We start from the raw sequence: 17808 nt of genomic DNA, 5'->3' as shown, positions 1-17808 counted from the left end.
AAGTAGGGTGGGTTTTGTAGAATCAGGGTATTCAAGTCTGATAAATTCAGGATTTCCAAATAGCGAGGCGGCCCTTTAGGTATTGCTCCAAAGGCTCCAATTACAATTGGGATAACACATGATTTATTTTTCCAAAGTTGCTCAACTTCAATTTGTAAGTCCCGATACTTTGTGATTTTTTCTTGCTGCGTGTCTACAATTTGTGCATCACCAGGTATTGCAATGTCAATGAACCAAACCCTTTTCTTCTCAACTACTGTTACGTATTATTATTGTTATTGTTATTATATTATTATACATTTTCTCTTTACATACAGCATGTTGTCTGGATTAATTTGCTTACATAATACTATTTTTCCAGTTCCTAGTGTCTACCTTAGTACCTTCATTTCTTTCTTAATACAAACTAAGTTAGCTGCCCTTCTTAATTCCGGATGACCACAGCAGCTGTCCAGGGCTGCTGACCATCAGTGCCGACTCTGCAGATTGGAGTCGGGTTCAAACAGTTTAATCAGAAATCAGATGCAAGCCACAGAATTATAGGCTTCAAAAAAAAAAAAAAAAGATATTCAGCAAAGCCTGGATATTGCAAAATGTCTGTCTTGTTTTCTGCCCTCCCAAACCAAGGTCCAAAAATCATGCCATAACCTTCCAACACTCACAAATGAAGTGAAACTGATGACTGCACCCAAATTGTGTTGTGTTTTGCATGTTGGCAGGGGGAATTCTGAAAGTTGGAAGTCCACCCATCTTAAAGCCATTGAGATTTGACAAACCCTGCAGTAGGGGTGGATTCCAGAATTGTGTTAAGGGTGTGACGTGCACATGGCGGGGTCCGAGAACAACTCAAACCCCGTTTCCTGTACTGTTGCACAAAAATTTAGAAATTTTCTTCCCCTGTAAGCTTTCTCAGGCTCCCATGGAGGAAGCAACTGATCACACAAGTCTCAGACTTCAATGTACACACTTATATCCATGCAGTACCATCACATATCCATATAAATTGCATTCAATTGCAGCTCAACTCCTGCTAATTGTGTGGCTGTATCCGTATCATTTTCTTTCAATCACCTAAAAGCAATTTCCCAATTTTCTTTTTCGATTTTTCAGTCTTGCCTCCATCCACGGATCTCCGAGTGGTCTCCCACCCAAACAGCAATCAGATCTGGCCATATTTATAACTTCTAAACTCACACAAGGCCAGCTAGATGCTACCACTTGAAGACAGACAGACATGCTTGGTGGAGGTGTGAAAGACTACAAAGAATATTGGATCTAAATACATACTTTGACACATCAGCAGCCTGAATCTGCAGAGGAAGAGGAGCTGGAACTGAGCCGGAGATTGAGGGACAGAGATTGAGGGGGTAGCTTCGTTGGCTTCAGAGGAAAATGGGGAAGGGCAGGGCCAGTCAGGCCAGGGCCTTTCAAGATTAGGACAGCTTGTAGACAGGGAGGAACAGGGACAGGATGAACATGAGAGAAAGAGCCCCCACCTGATCCGAGAGCATGGAGAGTGGAGAGAAGGTGAGAACAGTGCAGACTGAACCGAATACTCTAGAGAAAAGCGTCCTGCCCCTCTACACAAGGCATTCCTAGGGAATGAGACTCAAGGAGATGCCATGGGGAGGGTATTTGTTGGGAACAAACGCTGAGTTGCTGAAGTGTTGAATGCCGGGCGTTTGAACTTCCCAAGAGTCCTTGCATTCTTCCTGGATTTCTGCTAATTACCTGGATTTGTTGTTTTCTGAACTCGATTTGCCCTGCTGGATTTATTGCTGTGGTGTTCACAGTGCTGGGGTGGACTATTTGCAGCCAGAGGCTGCTGGAGCTGTGTGTGTGGGCTTTGACATCACTTTGCTATGGGACTGGCCAGAAACGTGGGAGGTTTGGGAAAATTTGGAGCAATAAAGGGGTGGTTTGAACTCCCAGCTGTTTGTATTACCTCTGTGCTATACCCCAGATCATCACTTCAAGGATTTTGAAGATCAATATTCAGAATAAGCTAGAAGTTTTCTTTTTAGGATTAAAGAAACAAAGCCACAGAAGATTATTTTAATATATGATTACTGGGCGAAATTATTACATGGATGGAGATTTAAAAAGATGGTGAAGTTGAGAATTATGCATTAATTCTTTGAAATGCATAAACTGACTTCCAGATCAGAAAAAAAGACAATATCTGGGTTTGTGGGTGATTAGAAGCCTCTAATTTTGTGTGTGTAACAATAAATAAATACATAAATTTGAGATTTAGGGTTGGTCGACCCAACAGAACAGATTACAGAAAAAAAGTGTAATCCGGGTAGTCCTCAATTTACAACTGTTCGCTTAGTGGCCCCTCAAATTACAACAGCGCTTTAAAAAGTGACACGACCATTTTTCGCACTTATATGACCATTTCAGGATTCCCACGATCAAGTGATCCAAATTCAGACACTTCGCAACTGACTCGTGCTTATGACAGTCGCAGCGTCCTGGGGTCACATGATCCCTTTTTTTGTGACCTTCCCACAAGCAAAATCCATGGGGAAGCCAGATTCACTTAACAACCGTGTTCCTAACTTAACGGCAGGGACCGGCTGAAGAATTACGGTAAGAAAGGTCGTGAAAAGGGAGTACACCTTGCTGAGCAATGGATATTTTGGGCTCAGTTGTGGTCATAAGTCAAGGACTACCTGTGCATTGTAACTTTAGACTGAGAGAGGTTAAAATATATTAATATTTGCTTTGAAAAATCCTGGAAATCACTTTTTGGGTAATTTTTCTCCTTCTTTTCTATTTGTTTTTTTTCCACATTTCTTTTCTTACCTTCTCTGTTTGTTTGCTTTTCTTTTTACTTCCATACTTTATTTATTTAGTTAGATTTTTAGGTTGTCCTAGTTTTTATTGTCTCGTTGAAAATCTTTTAGGAAAAAATTATAGAGAAGAGGCAGGCAGGGAAGGGAAGACATTTCTTTCTGGATACTCAAGTCTGGCATAACAATAATCCGCTGTCTGATCCAGATCTCTCTTCATGTTTCCACCTCCACCTGCCTCTTGCACAGGCTGCCTTCCATCCACACACACACACACACACACACACACACGTTATTATCTGTCCCTGCTGATGCATCCCTGTGCACACACACGCACGCACACGCACATACACTGCAAAGTCACTTCTCTATTTCCCCCCCTTTTGTTAATCTCAAGGATGATTCACGACCACGTTCTTGGCAACCTTTTTCCGGATCATGTGACTCGTGGGGAGGGAAGGCCCAATGCCAAACCTTGGGTCTGTTCTGTTCTGTTCTTCTATTCCAAGGGTCTTCTAACTTGGCAAGTTTAAGCCTTGTGGACTTCAACTCCCAGAATTCCTGAGCTAAGACTGAAGGAGGAAGAATTCCACAAATCTTAAAGCTGTCAAGTTTGAAGACCCCTGTTCTATTACGTTATTCTCTTCTATTCTGTTATTCTGTTCTGTTCTGTTCTGCTATTGCATTGTTATTCTATTCTATTCTGTTATTCTATTCTGCTGTAATTCCATTGTCATTTTATTCTATTCCGTTATTCTCGTCTTCTCTCTTATTCTATTCTATTCTGTTCTGCTATTGCATTGTTATTCTATTCTATTCTATTCTGTTATTCCATTCTGTTCTTTTCTATTCTATTCTATTGTTACTCTATTCTATTCTATTCTATTCTATTCTATATTCTATTCTATTCCGTGATTCTATTCCATTCTGTTCTGTTCTTCTATTCTATTGTTATTCTATTCTATTATTCTATTCTATTGTTATTCTATTCTATCGTTATTCTATTCTATTATTCTATTCTATTGTTATTCTATTCTATTCCTATTCTACTCCTTCTATTCTATATTCCATTCTATTCCATTCCATTTTCTATTCTATATTCTCTTCTATTCCATTTCATATTTTCTATTCTATTCTATTCACTGTTGTTCTGTTCTGTTCCATTCTGTTCCATATTTATATGTACCGTATATACTCGAGTATAAGTCGACCTGAATATAAGCCGAGGCACCTAATTTTACACAAAAAACTGGGAAAACTTATTGACTCGAGTATAAGCCGAGGGTGGGAAATGCAGCAGCTACTGGTAAATTTCAAAAATAAAAATAATTAATTTGGGAAACGATCTCACTATCATGAAAGGTTTAATTGATTCACTAACCCAAAAGAAGATGATGATGACAGCGGGAGGCAGGAGTCACTCTCTTCCCCTCCTCGGAGGCCCCTGAGTCAGGAGTCACTACCGCCGGCGCGGCCCCAGTCCCGCTGCCTCGGGAAGGGAAAGGCAAAGCGCTTTTGCCTTTCCTTCCCGGCTGGGCTGTTGGGAGTCGCTGCCGCCGGAGGCCGCGACTCCACACCATTTTTTTTTCAGAGGGGAATCTGACTCGAGTATAAGCCGAGGGGGATTTTTTTCAGCACAAAAATGGGCTGAAAAACTAGGCTTATACTCGAGTATATACAGTATATTTATATTCTATGTTACATTATATTCTTCTGGGAGTTGAAGTCCACACATCTTATAATGGCTAAGATTGGGAAAAACAGGTAATCATTACGACCACAACGGAGCCCAAAATTTCTGTTGCGAAGCGAGACATTTGCTAAAGTTTTGCCCCATTTTACGACCTGCCTTGCCACCCTTCTTCAGCGAATCCCTGCAGTTGATAAGTTAGTCACCCAGTCGTTAAGTGAATCTTGCTTCCCCGTCGTGAAAAGGCCTCAAAAGGGGAATCACGTGACCTTGGGACACAGCAGCCGTCATACATATGGACCCATTGCCCAGCGTTCTGAATTTTGTTCCCTGTCAGGATTCCGGCACTTAACTCCATTTAAATCATGAATCTCGAGGCAAACTTCCAAAACATCAAAAGGATTTATTGGGAGTTAAAAGGTGCGCCATTACCTATGTGTACCCGACTCTTGAGACACATCATTCATTCATACCCAGGTTTTCTCCCAACCCCTGGGTGTATCGTAATTCATATTCTCCAATGGGACACATCCGTAGCCAAGAGTCACCAGCCATGCTCTCTAGTTAGAATTTTGCAGGACAGAAACTTCAGTAACCTAGTTACTATCTTTGAAAACATTCATGGAATACAATTTCGGTTTGCAAGTTTCTGCACTGCTCCCTCCTCCCTTTCTGTTGACAACTCTAAAAAGACCATACAAATATTTTATGAATTGACAATCCCATGATCACAGGGATGGTTCCGAGGTCGTAACTGTGAACAACGGTTCCCTAAGTCACATTTTTTGTGCTGTTGTAACTTTGAATGGTCACTAAATGAACTGACTTATAGGACTGAGGACTGACTTATATTGGTTTAGGTCTAAGTCTTTTGCTTTCTGGCTCACGCTCAGCCTCTCCATGCGTAATGTTGGTGACGCAAAGGAGCTGTGGGGCACATCCTGGAATCCTGGAGGTCAACAGCCATGAATTAACAGGCAAGGGGAGGGAATTTCAGGGGATGAAAGTTAATCTCTCCTGAGCCAAGTAACTGTATATATCCCTATCACACAGGCCCACCTGGGCCCATCCAGCACAGCGAGACGCTGCTTTTTTCCTCCTCTCCTTCCGTTAATCAAAGGTAGACTGCCACTGCTGATGGAAGCTCTGCTTCGCGCAGAAAGAAGCGCTTATTTCCGGGTCTTTTAAATTCAAGGGCCACCTTACAATCCCGACTGGTGGTAGATTAGAAAAGAGGGTAGGGAGAATGATGCTTAAATTTTGGCCAACTTACCCTGACTTCACGCCACAGTGCGTTGTAGTTAGGGCCGGGGGTGGGATTCAAAAATCCCAACCACCGGTTCTCTGCCTGGTTGCCGGGTGGGCGTGGCCATGGTGGATGTGGCCTACCGGAACTTCCAAGACGGCTGTTTTTCACCTTCCCCAGAGTCTGGAGGATTCCCTCGGGCTTCTGGGAGGGCGAAAACAGCCTCCCCTGGGCTCCAGAGGCCTTCCGGAAGCCGGAAACAGGCCCATTTCCGGACTTCTGGAAGGCCCGTTTTCCCCCTCCCCAAGCCTCCGTGCCAAGCCTGCACTTACCTGCATCCAAAACAGGCCACGTGGAGACTCCTGGGAGGGGCAGTGTAGGATGGGGGGGGCATCCAGTTGGTTCAACTAGCAGTTCAGCGAACCAGATGTAAATTTAACATCCGGTTCGCGCAAACCGGCCCAAACCGACTGAATCCCACCCCTAATTAGGGTGTGAAGTCCTTAAAAAATAAGGATCCTCATATCCAGACTGCAATGTTTCAAATGGCCGCTAGATGGCAGCACAGAGATACTATCTTCTTTGGCTCTCTCTCTCTGCTGCCAACTTGTGGTCATTTTGGAAATCAGAGCTGAGATCTGGTTATCCTATTATACGTATAGGAAGTCCTTGATTTGCAATGATTCCTTTAGTGACCGTTCAAAGTTACAATAGCACAGAAAAAAAACCTGACCTATAACTGTTTTTCACACTTAAGACCGTTGCAGCCATCCCCATAGTCATGTGATGAAAATTCAAACACTTGACACCTGGTTCATATTTACGACGGTTGCAATGTCCCGGGGTCCTGTGATTCCCTTTTCGACCTTCTGACAAGCAAGGTCAATGGGGAAGCTTGATTCACTTAATGACCATGTTCCTTATTAACAACTGCAGTGATTCATTTAACAACTATGGCGAGAAAGGTCATAAAATGGGGAATAACCCAATTAATAACTGTCTCACTTAGCGACAGAATTTTGGCTTCAATTGTGGTCATAAGTTGAGGACTCCCTGTAAACTTCAAATTACTAATGTTGCCTGGAATTTCAGTCCTAAATTGTTGTGGTCATAAGTCAAGGCACCACGTGACCGGACTCAATTTTATGATCATGAAGCAAGTCACTCCGGCCTTTCAGTGAATCATGTAGTCTTTAAGTGAAACTGGCATATTCAATGGGCATTCTTTTTTTGTCCTTTTCTGCCAAACATTCAGCAAAAAAACCATCACAAATTTCAGTCAAATGGTTACAGGACGCTACAGCCAGTCTTAAATCTGAGTCAGATGCCAAGCCCTGAAATGTGATCATGTGCCCGCAGGGTGTGTGTATGTGAGTGAGAGAGAGAGAGAGAGAGACAGAGACAGAGAGAGAAAGATGAGGGAGAAAGAGAGAAAGAGGAAGAGAGAGAGGAAGAGAGAGAGAGAAAGATGAGAGAGAAAGAGACAGAGAGGAATAGAGAAAGGAAGAGAGAGAGAAAGATGAAAGAGAGAGGAAGAGAAAGAGAGAAAAAGATGAGGAAAAGAGAGGAAGAGAAAGAGAGAGAGAAAAAGAAGAAGACAGAGAGGAAGAGAGAGAGGAAGAGGAAGAGAGAGAAGAAAGATGAGAAAAAGAGAGAATGAGAGGAAGAGAAAGATGGGAAAGATAAAAAGAGAAAGAGAGGAAGAGACAGAGAGAATGAAAGAAAGAACGAGAAAGGGAAAGGGAAAGAACTTTTCTTGTTGGAACTTTTCAAGGATAGTCAATTGCAAGTCGCTTTTTCTGAATTCCATTGTAACGTCGAACCATCACGGTCGTAAGCCGAGGACTACGGGTAAAAAAGGGTCATAAATCCAAAAAGCATCCCATCCCAGATTATACAGCCCCGCTCCGGTTTCCCTGACTGGCACCAGGTTGGGGAAAATGTGGCGGGAGTGCCAAGAATTCCTGGCCAGCGGCCATTTTCTAAGATGCGTGGGAGGTGCCAAATAACCAAAGTTAAATAGAGGCCCAGCTTCCAAAAATTGTAAGCTTCTGGATTTCAAAGCAGAGCCAGCCCCCAGCCCCCAGCCTCTCCCCCTCCCCATTTCTTCCTTGGCTCTGAAAGAGCCAGGACAGATGCTATCTGGGGTCATCTTTTGGGTTTAATCCTGGCCAATTTTTCTTCAGATTCCTTCCATGGCCTTGAAGCCATGGACATTCAAGGAGAGATTGGACTGCCATTTTTCAGAAATGGTGTAGGGTCTCCCGCTTGGGCAGTGGGGGGGTTGGACTAGATGACACTTGTGACTGTTGCGGTATCCCGATGGTCACGTGCTCAGCAATTTGGGTTGCTAAGCAAATGACTCATATTTATGACCGTCGCAGGAGTGTCATGCAATCCCCTTGGGTGACCCACTGGTCAAGCAAAGTAAAACAGATAGGCCAGATCCACTTAATGGCCATGTTGCTAACTTAACGACGGCAGCAACTCACTTAAGAACGGTGGCAAGGAAAGTCGTAACATGGTCTGTCTCGCTTAGCAATAGAAATTTTGGGCTTAGCTGTAAGTCGAGGACTCCCTGTATGGGATGGTAACTACAGGGAGATGCAGATGCCATCCAAAACAGTCCTTGACATATGATGGTTCGTTTAGTGACCGTTCAAATGTACAACGGCACTGGAAAAAGTGAATTACAATTGTTTTTCACAAAACTGTTCCAGCATCCCTACGGTCACATGATGAAAATCCGGACGCTTGACAACCGCCTTGTATTTATGACCATTGTAATGTCCCCTTTTGTGACCTTCTGCCAAGCCAACGGGGAAAGCCGGATTCACTAAACAACCATGTTCCTAGCTGAACGTCCTTAGCGATTCGCTTAAGAACGGCGGCAAGAAGAGGCCTTAACACAGGCCCAAGCTCACTCAGCAACTGCCTCGCTCAGCAACAAGGAACATGGGGCTCCTTTGTGGTTGTAAGTAGAGGACTACCTTTATTGGATGGCGTCTATGGAACTACTAGTCAAACTCTCTGACCCAGAAAAACACACCAATGCAGAGGGAACGAAGGATCCCAATAACCCCAAGAGTGTTGTGGCATGCCAGTGGCCAGTGGAGCTGGTGGAAGACTTGGACAGTGAGGAGGTTGGGGAGGAACATGGGCCAGTCCTGGAATCTGGGGAAGGCTCTGATGAGGGCTCTGCATCGGAGGCAGAGATGGGGCCAGGGCTATCTGATAGTTACCAGCTGCCTTTGGAGGTGGAGATCAGTGGGGAAGAAGAACAGCTGGAGCCTGTTCCCAGTGTGCACATGCACAGAGCTGCCAGGAGAAGGGAACAGTTAAGGAACAAGAGTCGACTTGTAAGTAAAGGCACAGGTGGACGGTGAATGGCTCTTCCCAGAGGGAATAAAAGAAGAGTGAAAGGGGAGTTGTGTTTGCAGAAGACAATTAGTTCAATTCATTAGGGTAGAGATCCGTTCCTGACTTCTTGCCAAGTAATTGCTGCTACAGTGTGGCGTTTGGAAGATATAGTCCTGGCAACTCTCCCCGCCTGATAAAGGTCTGTAGTTGTGAAACCTCATGAAAGACTGTGTGCCTGGACTTTGCTGGAGAGGAACTCACTTCAACCTAAATAAAACGGGTTTTATCGGGACGAGTCATCTGCTTCACGATCTTGGGAAGGTCTAGGTCAGAACAAAGAGGTCTGCAGGATTTCAGCACTGTGTGTGTGTGTGTGTGTGTGTGTGTGTGTGTGTCACAATGACATCATTCTTCCGTTTTGTGCTCCAGCCATCTCGCCAACGTTGGGTATATAAAAAAAGCTTTTGCCCCCTTCCAGCCAGCCAGCCACCCACCTGGGCCCCTGGCGGAAACCCTAAAATAAGATTGCCCTGTGTGTCATCACACACACACACACACACACAGAGTCCCCAAAATATCCCCTGGGAAAGAAACACGATGCAAACAAGCCCTTTCGCCCCCACACGCAGCCAGGTCTTCGATTCTGTTGTCCAAAACCAGGGAAAATTCTCCACCATCTCTGATATTTGGACTAGACTAGAAGACCTCTAAATGTCTCCCCCTCGACCTTCCGACTCTCTCGTTATTCTGCTCATCCCTCCTCCCAAGATCCCTTCTCCTCCCCAAGGCCCTTCTTTGCCTCTCCCCTCTTCCAAATATCCTGGCCTCCTCTGATTGTTGACTCATGTGGTCTTTCTTTTTTTTTCTCCGTGTTGGGCTCTGGCTTGGGGTCACCACCCCAAGCCCCCTCTTCCTCTCCATGCGATGCGGCCCTTCTTCCTTTTTCGGCTTGGATCCAGGCCTTGGGACCACTTCCGGCCTCTCCTTTCTCCCTCCCCTGCCCCGCAGCTCAGTTGCAAAACTCACTGGCAACACCCCTACCACCACCACCCCCGCCCCCAAATAACCCTAATTCTAATCCTAATGCCTTTCCTTTTCCTGGCTTGGCTTTTCTCTTTCTCTCTGTGCACCCACCGTGGGTTTCTAAAGTTGCATCAAGTTATTATTTCTTCTCCAAGTCTTCTCAGCTCTTATAAGGGGGCAACTACGTGTCGTCGTCCCCCACGATGCCTTTGATCTCCGGCCAAGCCACCCACCCAGCTCGCTTCCCATGTCTTTGTTCCTCGAAGACCGGGCAAAAAGGGGAAATGGAGGGGGGGTTGTCTGGCTTTTCTCCAATCCCTTCTCTTTAAAAAAGAGAAAGGGGGGGGAGAAGAAGGACAGAGAAAAGAGAGGGACAGAAAGGGCAAGAGAGAGAGGGGGGAAGGGAGAGGGAGAAAGAAAAAGAGAAAGGAACAGGAAGAGAAAAGAAACGGAGAGGGAGCGAGAGAGAGAGGGAGGGAGAGAGGAAGAGGGAGAAAGAAAGAGAGTATGGAACAGGAAGAGAAAGAGAGAGAGAGAAAGAGAGAGAGAGAGAGGGAAGAAAGAGAGAAAGAAAGATGGAAGGAGAGAGGAAGAGGGAGAAAGAAAGAAACAGGCAGAGAAAGAGAGGAAGTGGGGGAGAGAGAAAGGGAGAGGGAGAAAGAGAAAGAAGAGAGCAACAGGATAAGAAACAAGAGAGAGAGGAAGACAGAGAGAGGAAGGGGGAAAAGAGGAAGAGACAGATGGAGAGAGAGCAACAAGAGAGAGGAAGAGAATGAGAGAAGAGGGAGAGAGGGAGAGAGGGAAAGAGAGAGAGGAACAGGACAAGAAACAGAGGAAGAGAAAGAGGAAGAATGAGAGAGGAAGAGGGAAAGAGGAAGAGAGAGAGATGGAGGGAGAGGAACAGGAAGAAAGAGGAAGAAAGGAAGAGGAAGAGATAAGAGTGGAAGAGAAAGAGAGGAGGGAGACAAGACGGGAGAGAGAGAGAGAACAGGAAGAGAGAGAAAAGAGAGAGGAAGAGAGAGAAAGGAAAAAAAAGAGCAACAAAGAAAGAGAGGAAGAGAGAGAGAAAGACAGACAGACAGACTGACTGACTGGGGTCACTTTTTAATTCTTTCAAGCTGCAGCTTAAACCCAAGAGCAAAACTTTTTCCCAGTAGCTAAAAACATGAAAATTTGGAACGGGACAAGGAAAAGAATAAAGGGAAGTGGAAGAGAGAAACTGCGGACAATAGCAGGCTTCCCACTGCCCCCCCCCCAATTTATTTATTTATTTTTAAATGTAAAATAACAAAAAAATCCTTGGGAAAGCACCCAAACAGCCTTGAGTCTTTCAAGGAACCGTTGTGTAATCAGGAGGGACGTGATTGAGAAAAGAGGCAAGGATGCAAGGATATTTATGACTAAGTGAGCAGAATGAGGTATTGGTTATTTACTTAGCAATTTATTGGTTAGAACAACCGAATGTTTTTAAAAGAAAAGATTGGATAAGCATAGAAGAAGGTGTCCTGTGTCGGGGAAGACAGAGGGGGTGGACTAGAAGACCTCCAAGGTCCCTTCCAGCTCTGAGATTGTATGTAGCTGCCCATCTCACAATGCAGAGAAATGACATAAGCAAGAAAAGTGTAAAAACCTTCAGTTATGACCACCAAATAGGATTTCCCACACTGCCTTTGTCCATTAACTTGGTTTATTGAATAAGCCACCAAGACAATAATGCCAAACCATCATCCTAGGTCTACTTTAACACATGGTTTGAAGAATAGAGTAGAATAACAGAGTTGGAAGGGACCTTGAAGGTCTTCTAGTCTAACCCCTTGCTCAGGCAGGAAACGCTATACCATTTCAGGCAAATGGTTATCTAATCTCTTCTTTAAAATTTCCAGTGTTGGAACACCCACAACTTCTAGTGGCAAGAAGTTCCACTGATTAATTGATCTCACTTCTTAGTTGAGATTTGTTGTTTATGGGAACCCCTTTTGACTGCGGCTTGCTGGCTTTGTGAGGCACAGGTCACAAGGTTAACACCCAAGGGGGTAAAGTCCCCTAGGTTTAAAACCGTTAAATGGAAAGGTACCCCAATAAAAGACATCATACAAGCAATCCCAACTTCTTCCCATCACATTAAAAAAAAAAGAAACCCCAATTGGTTGCCCCTCTCCGCCATAAACTGAAGCTGACAAACCACAATGACTGGTTCACACAAGCCACAGGATGGGTTGAAACTCAGTTTGCTGGCTAGAAAAAATGTTTTGAGGACAGAAATGGGAAAAGGAGATAGGTGGATGGAGGAAGAGGCTTTATTTGATTTAAATCAGCCAAATTTTTCTTATTCTCTCCTTGCCTCGCTGAAACTGCAGTTCTCTCACTAGAAAACGAGTTTCCTCGAGTTTCCTCGCTATTACTCATTTCCATTTACCCCCCTTACAATGGGTATATTTTTCTCGAATTAGAAAGAATGGGGAGGGGAAGAGAAGAAAGGGAGGAAAGGAAGGAAGAAGAGAAAGGAAAGGGGAAGAAAGAAAGGGAGGGAGAGAAGGAAGGCAAAAGAGAAAGAAGGGGAAGAAAGAGGGAGAGAGGGAGAGAAGAAGAGAAAGGAAGGAAGGAAAAGAAGGGAAGGAGGAAGGAAGAAAAGAAGGGAAAGAGAAAGGAACAGAGGAGAGAGAGAGAGAAAGAAAGAAAGAGAAGGGAAAGAGAAGGGAAGGGAGGAAAGGAGGAGAAAGAAAGAAAGAAAGAAAGAAAGAAAGAAAGAAAGAAAGAAAGAAAGAAAGAAAGAAAGAAAGAAAGAAAGAAAGAAAGAAAGTTTAAGAGTACCTCACTCAACTTCCCCTAATGTCCTACAGTCCAGGAGAGTGGGACTCCAAATCCCATTTTCTTTCAGGCAGACCTTTTAATGGCCTTGCGGAATTTGGGAACATGGAATAATTCTTGGCCCAGGAAAAGAACAAGACCACAAAGTAGGAATGTATGACGGGAACTCTGAGAGAAGGAGAAGGAGAAGGATGAGAAGAAGAAGAAGAAGAAGAAGAAGAAGAAGAAGAAGAAGAAGAAGAAGAAGAAGGAGAAGGAGAAGGAGAAGGAGAAGGAGAAGGAGAAGAAGAAGAAGAAGAAGAAGAAGAAGAAGAAGAAGAAGAAGAAGAAGAAGAAGAAGAAGAAGAAGAAGAAGAAGAAGAAGAAGAAGAAGAAGAAGAAGAAGAAGAAGAAGAAGAAGAAGAAGAAGAAGAAGAAGAAGAAAGAGGATTGCTAATTTTTCCACTCCAGGAGCCATTTGCAAAAAAAAAAAATCCTACAGAATAGATTACACCCATAAATGCAGGACAGGACAAGACAGAACAAGAGAGAGAGAGAGAGAGAAAAGAGAGAATGGAAAGGAAAGGAGGGAAAGAAAAAAGATGAAAGGAAAGGGAGAGAGAAAGAAAGAAAGGAGGAAAGGAAAGGAGAGGAAGGGAAAGGAAAGAAACACAGAGAGAAAAAAGGATGAAAGAAAAGGAAATGGAAGGAAAGGAACAGAGAGAGGGGAGGAAAGGAAGACAGAAAAAAGGAAAGGGAAATGGAGGAAAGGAAGATGAAGAAGGAAAGGAAGATAGAAAAAGGAAAAGGAAGAAAAGAAGAAAGGGAAAGGAAGGAAGATAAAAGGGAAGGGAAGATAGAAAAGGAAAATAGGAAAGGAAAGGAAAAAGGGGGAGGAAATCAACTGACATCATGTTTAGACAGAGATGTGGGGGAAGGGTTGGGCTGGAAAGGAAAGGAAAAATCCTGAAAAGAGAAAGAAATCCGGGCCATGGGAATCCAATCAGGTCCCGTGCAAATGAGGTTGGCTGCAAAAGGAGAAGGCAGCGCTTCTGCATCCAGCTGCAGAACTCATCCAAGAAGAGGGAGGAACAAAGGATAGTAAAAAAAAAAAAAACGAAGAAGGGAGGAGTATATGAGCAAACCAGCTGTAAAGAGAAAACAGGGGTGCAAAGGTGAGGGGAAGCTTGGCAGAGGGGAGGGGGCAGGAAGATGGGGAGAGAAACGCAGAGTGTGTGTGCCCCACTGCTTAAGGAAAGGTGTGGTGGGGGAGGCAAATCAGGAGAGGAAGATAGAAAAGAAGAAAGGAAAAGAAAATAGGGAAAGGAAAGGAAGATAGAAAAGAAGAAAGGAAAAGAAAGATAAAAGAAAAAGGGAGGGGAGGGAAAGAAGATAGAAAGGAAGAAAGGAAAGAAGAAAGGAAAGGAAGATAGAAAAGAAAGGAGAAGCAGATAGGGGAAGGAAAGGAGAGAAAGGAAAGGAAGAAGGAAACAAGGAAAGGAAGGCAGGAAAGAAGGAAGGGAAGGGAAGATAGAAAAGAAGAAAAGGAAAGTCAATAGAAGAAGAAGGAAAGAAAGAATAGAAGAAAGGGAAGAAAGATAGACAAGAAGAAAGGAAGATAGGGAAGATAGAAAAGAAGAAAAATAAATAGAGGAAAGGAAAGGAAGAGGAGGGAAGGGTAGACAGAAACGAAGAAAGAAAAGAAAGGGGGGAAGGAAAGGCAGATAGGGGAAGGGAAGAGGACAGAAAAGAAGGAAAGGAAAGGGAGAAGGAACAAAACAAGGAAAGAAGAAAGGAAGAATGAAGTCGGGGGAGGAGGAGGTGTCAATTCCCCCCTCCCAACCAACCCGGGAGCCCGGAGGTCCCTGCAGGGAGAGGTCCGGCGCCTACCCTCCCTCCTCTCCCTCCCGCAAGCCCAACGGCCCAGCGGCCGGACTCGGCCAGTGCCAACCGAGGCTCCGCCTGGGAGAGCGGGGGCGGGGGGGGACGGGGACAGTGGGCCCCACCGGGGAAAGGAGCCCAAAGCGGGGACTTACCTCGGGGCTGAACTGCTGATCGGCGGTGGCGGCGGCGAGAGCGCAGGTCGCCCAGGCGATCGGCAGCAGCAGGAGCGCGGGGGACGCCGGCCACATCGCGCGGTTGCTTCGGTCCCGAAGGGAAGAAGGGAGGGAAGGAAGGAAGGAAAGGAAGAATGAAAGGAGAGCGAAGGACTTGATGCTGCGGCTGCTGGTGGAAGAGATTTCTCTCTCTCTCTCTCTCTCTCTCTCTTTCTCTCTCTGTCTGTCTCGCCCGCGCCGCCTTCTGGCCCCGCCGCTCCCGCCTTGCTCGGATCGCTTGGCCGAGCCGGCCCTTCTGGAGCCGGATTCGCCTCGGGGTCTGGCTTCAATTAGGGGGCGGGCGGAGGAAGGGCAGGAGGAGGAGGAGAGGGAAGGAGGAAGGGAAGGAAGGAGGGCGAGGCCAGGCTGGTCCCGAGGAGTGAAGGAGAGAAAGGGGAAGGGAGAAGGGAGGGAAGGGAGGGGGGAAAAAGGAGGGAGGGAAGAAGGGCAAGGCCAGGCTGGTCCGTAGGAGAAGGAGGAGAGAAAGGGAGAAGGGAAGGAAGGATGGAGGAAAGGGAGAAAAAGAAAGAGAGGGGCAGGAAGGAAAAGAAGGAGGGAAGGAAGGAAGGAGGGGAAGCAAGAGGGGGGAGGAAAAAGAGGGGGAGGAGGAAAAGGGAAAAGAAGGAAGGGCAGAAGGAAAAAAAGGAAGAAAGAAAAGGGAAGAGGAAGAGAGGAAAAAGGGGCGAGGAGGAGGAGGAAGAGGGGAGGGAGGGGGAGGATAGGAAAAGAAGAAGAGGGGGGAGCAGGAGGGAGGAAAAGAAAGAGGGAGGAAGAGGGAAGAGGAAAAGAGAGAAAAAGGAAGGAAGGAAGGAAGGAAGGAAGGAAGGAAGGAAGGAAGGAAGGAAGGAAGATCACACCCTTCTTCCTTTTCAATCCCACACAAGCATTTACTTGGGAGTAAATCCCTCTTACACCTGGAAGTCTTACTGAGAGCTTGTGCAAGGAGAATAAATAAACATTTTCTGGAGTATAGGCAGTCCTCGACTAACAACAGTTCATTCAGGGACCATTCGAAATTACGACAACACAAAGTGACTTATGACCATGTTTCGCGCTTAGGCATCCCCATGGTCACGTAATTTAGATTCAGATGCTTGGAAACTGACTCACCATCTTCTGACAATGGGGAAGCCAGACTCACTTAACAACTATGTTACTAATCTAACAACTGCAGTGATTCAGTTAACAACTGTGGCAAGAAAAGTCATAAAACAGGGCAAAACTCAGTCAACCTACGTCTCACTTAGCAACATAGATCTTGGCCTCAATTGCGGTCATAAGATGAGGAGTACCTGTATGAAAAATGGACATAAGTTGCTTTTTTTGAGTGCTGTTATAACTTCGGTCACTAAACAAACGGTCATAAGTCGAGGACAACCAGTAAGAAGGAAAATGCTTGGTTCATAGAACAGCCTTTAGCCTGTGATTAAACAGGAACAAGTAGGAACAGATCCCCGGTAGGAAAATTATATTCACCGTAATTTTCAGAAGGGCACTGAGTATTTTACAATGTCTTTCATTCTTGACAAAGAAGGCCTCAGCTGGAAAAAAATTAAATAGGAGAAAGAAAGAGAGGAAGAGAGAGAGATGGAGAGGGAGAGAGAGAGGAAGAGACAGAAGAAGAGAGAAAGGAAGAGAGAGAGAAGAAGAGAAGAGGAAGAGAGAGAGGAAGAGAGAGAAAGAAACAGAAGAACAGAGAGAGGAAGAGAGAGACAGAGAGGAAATGAAAGGGGGAAGAGAGAGGAGGGAGAGACAGAGAGAGAGAGGGAGAGAGAGACAAAGAGGAAGAGAGAGGAAGAGACAGAAGAACAGAGAGAGGAAGAGAGAGACAGAGAGGAAATGAAAAGGGAAAGAGAGGAGGGAGGGAGAGACAGAGAGAGGGAGAGAGAGACAAAGAGGAAGAGAGGAAGAGAGAGAGAAGTGTGAGAGGGTGGAAGGGAGAGGGAGAGAGAGAGACAAAGAGGAAGAGAGAGAGAGGAAGAGACAGAAGAAGAGAGAGGAAGAGAGACAGAGAGGAAGTGAGAGGGGGGAAAAGAGAGGGAGAGACAGAGAGAGGAAGAGAGATGGGGAAGAGAGGGGAAGAGAGAGAAAGGATGGAGAGAGGAAGAGAAAAAGAGAGAGAAAGACAGACAGACAGACTGACTGACTGGGGTCACTTTTTATTCTTTCAAGCTGCGGCTTCAATCCGACAGCAAAACTTTTTTCCAGTAGCCAAAAACAGGAAAATTTGGAACAGGACAAGGAAAAAATAAAGAGACATAAGAGAGAGAAATTGCGGACAATAGCAGGTGTCCCACACACCCCTCCCCCATTTATTTATTTTTTGAAAAAATGTAAAATAACAATCAAACGGTAAGCCTGGTAACAACCACAACTGGGATCGAAACTTCCGTCATTCAATGAAACACCCCAACCTCCTTTGCTGCAGCCGTTAAATGAATCACACTGGCTTTTTGGAATGGCACTGAGTATTTTATCTTTCGCTCTTGAACAACAAAGGCAGAAAGCTGCAAAAATGGAAACATCTGGAGAAAGTCAAGGTGAAGAAAAAGATATTTTTGCCTTTAATTTGATAAAGATAATGTAATCTCACTCTCTGTGTGGAACTCTTTCCTTGGAAAGGGCCTTTCCTGAATCGGAAAGCTTCTGGACTTCAATTCCCAGAGTTCTCAGCAGTGGCTAAGCTGCTTGGAGGATTCTGGGAGTTGAAGTCTGCCCATCTCCAGTTTGGGAAGTAATGTCAGTCCGGTCTCCGAAGCAGCTATAAATGGCATGATTTTGGGCCAATCGGCAGGAGACAGGGAGTTC

The 17808-nt window shown here is 45.1% G+C and overlaps 1 protein-coding gene across 1 annotated transcript in view; it reads right to left on the bottom strand.

The window, feature by feature from the left end:
* Nucleotides 1–15262, bottom strand: part of MMP14 (matrix metallopeptidase 14) — a 38276-nt gene extending 23014 nt beyond the window's left edge. Inside the window, exon 1 of the mRNA XM_026683058.2 lies at nt 14941–15262. Within this exon, the coding sequence (XP_026538843.2) occupies nt 14941–15036 (96 nt within the window). The 5' untranslated portion in view covers nt 15037–15262. The remainder of the gene's footprint in view (nt 1–14940) is intronic.
* Nucleotides 15263–17808: the final 2546 nt, after the last annotated feature.

The sequence above is a fragment of the Notechis scutatus genome, chromosome Z, assembly GCF_049901735.1.
Source record: "Notechis scutatus isolate UNSWTSFEM ecotype Mainland chromosome Z, rNotScu1.2, whole genome shotgun sequence".
NCBI classification, from domain to species: domain Eukaryota; kingdom Metazoa; phylum Chordata; class Lepidosauria; order Squamata; family Elapidae; genus Notechis; species Notechis scutatus.
Note: the sequence above shows the minus strand (reverse complement) of the source record. Positions and strands in the feature narration are given on the sequence as shown.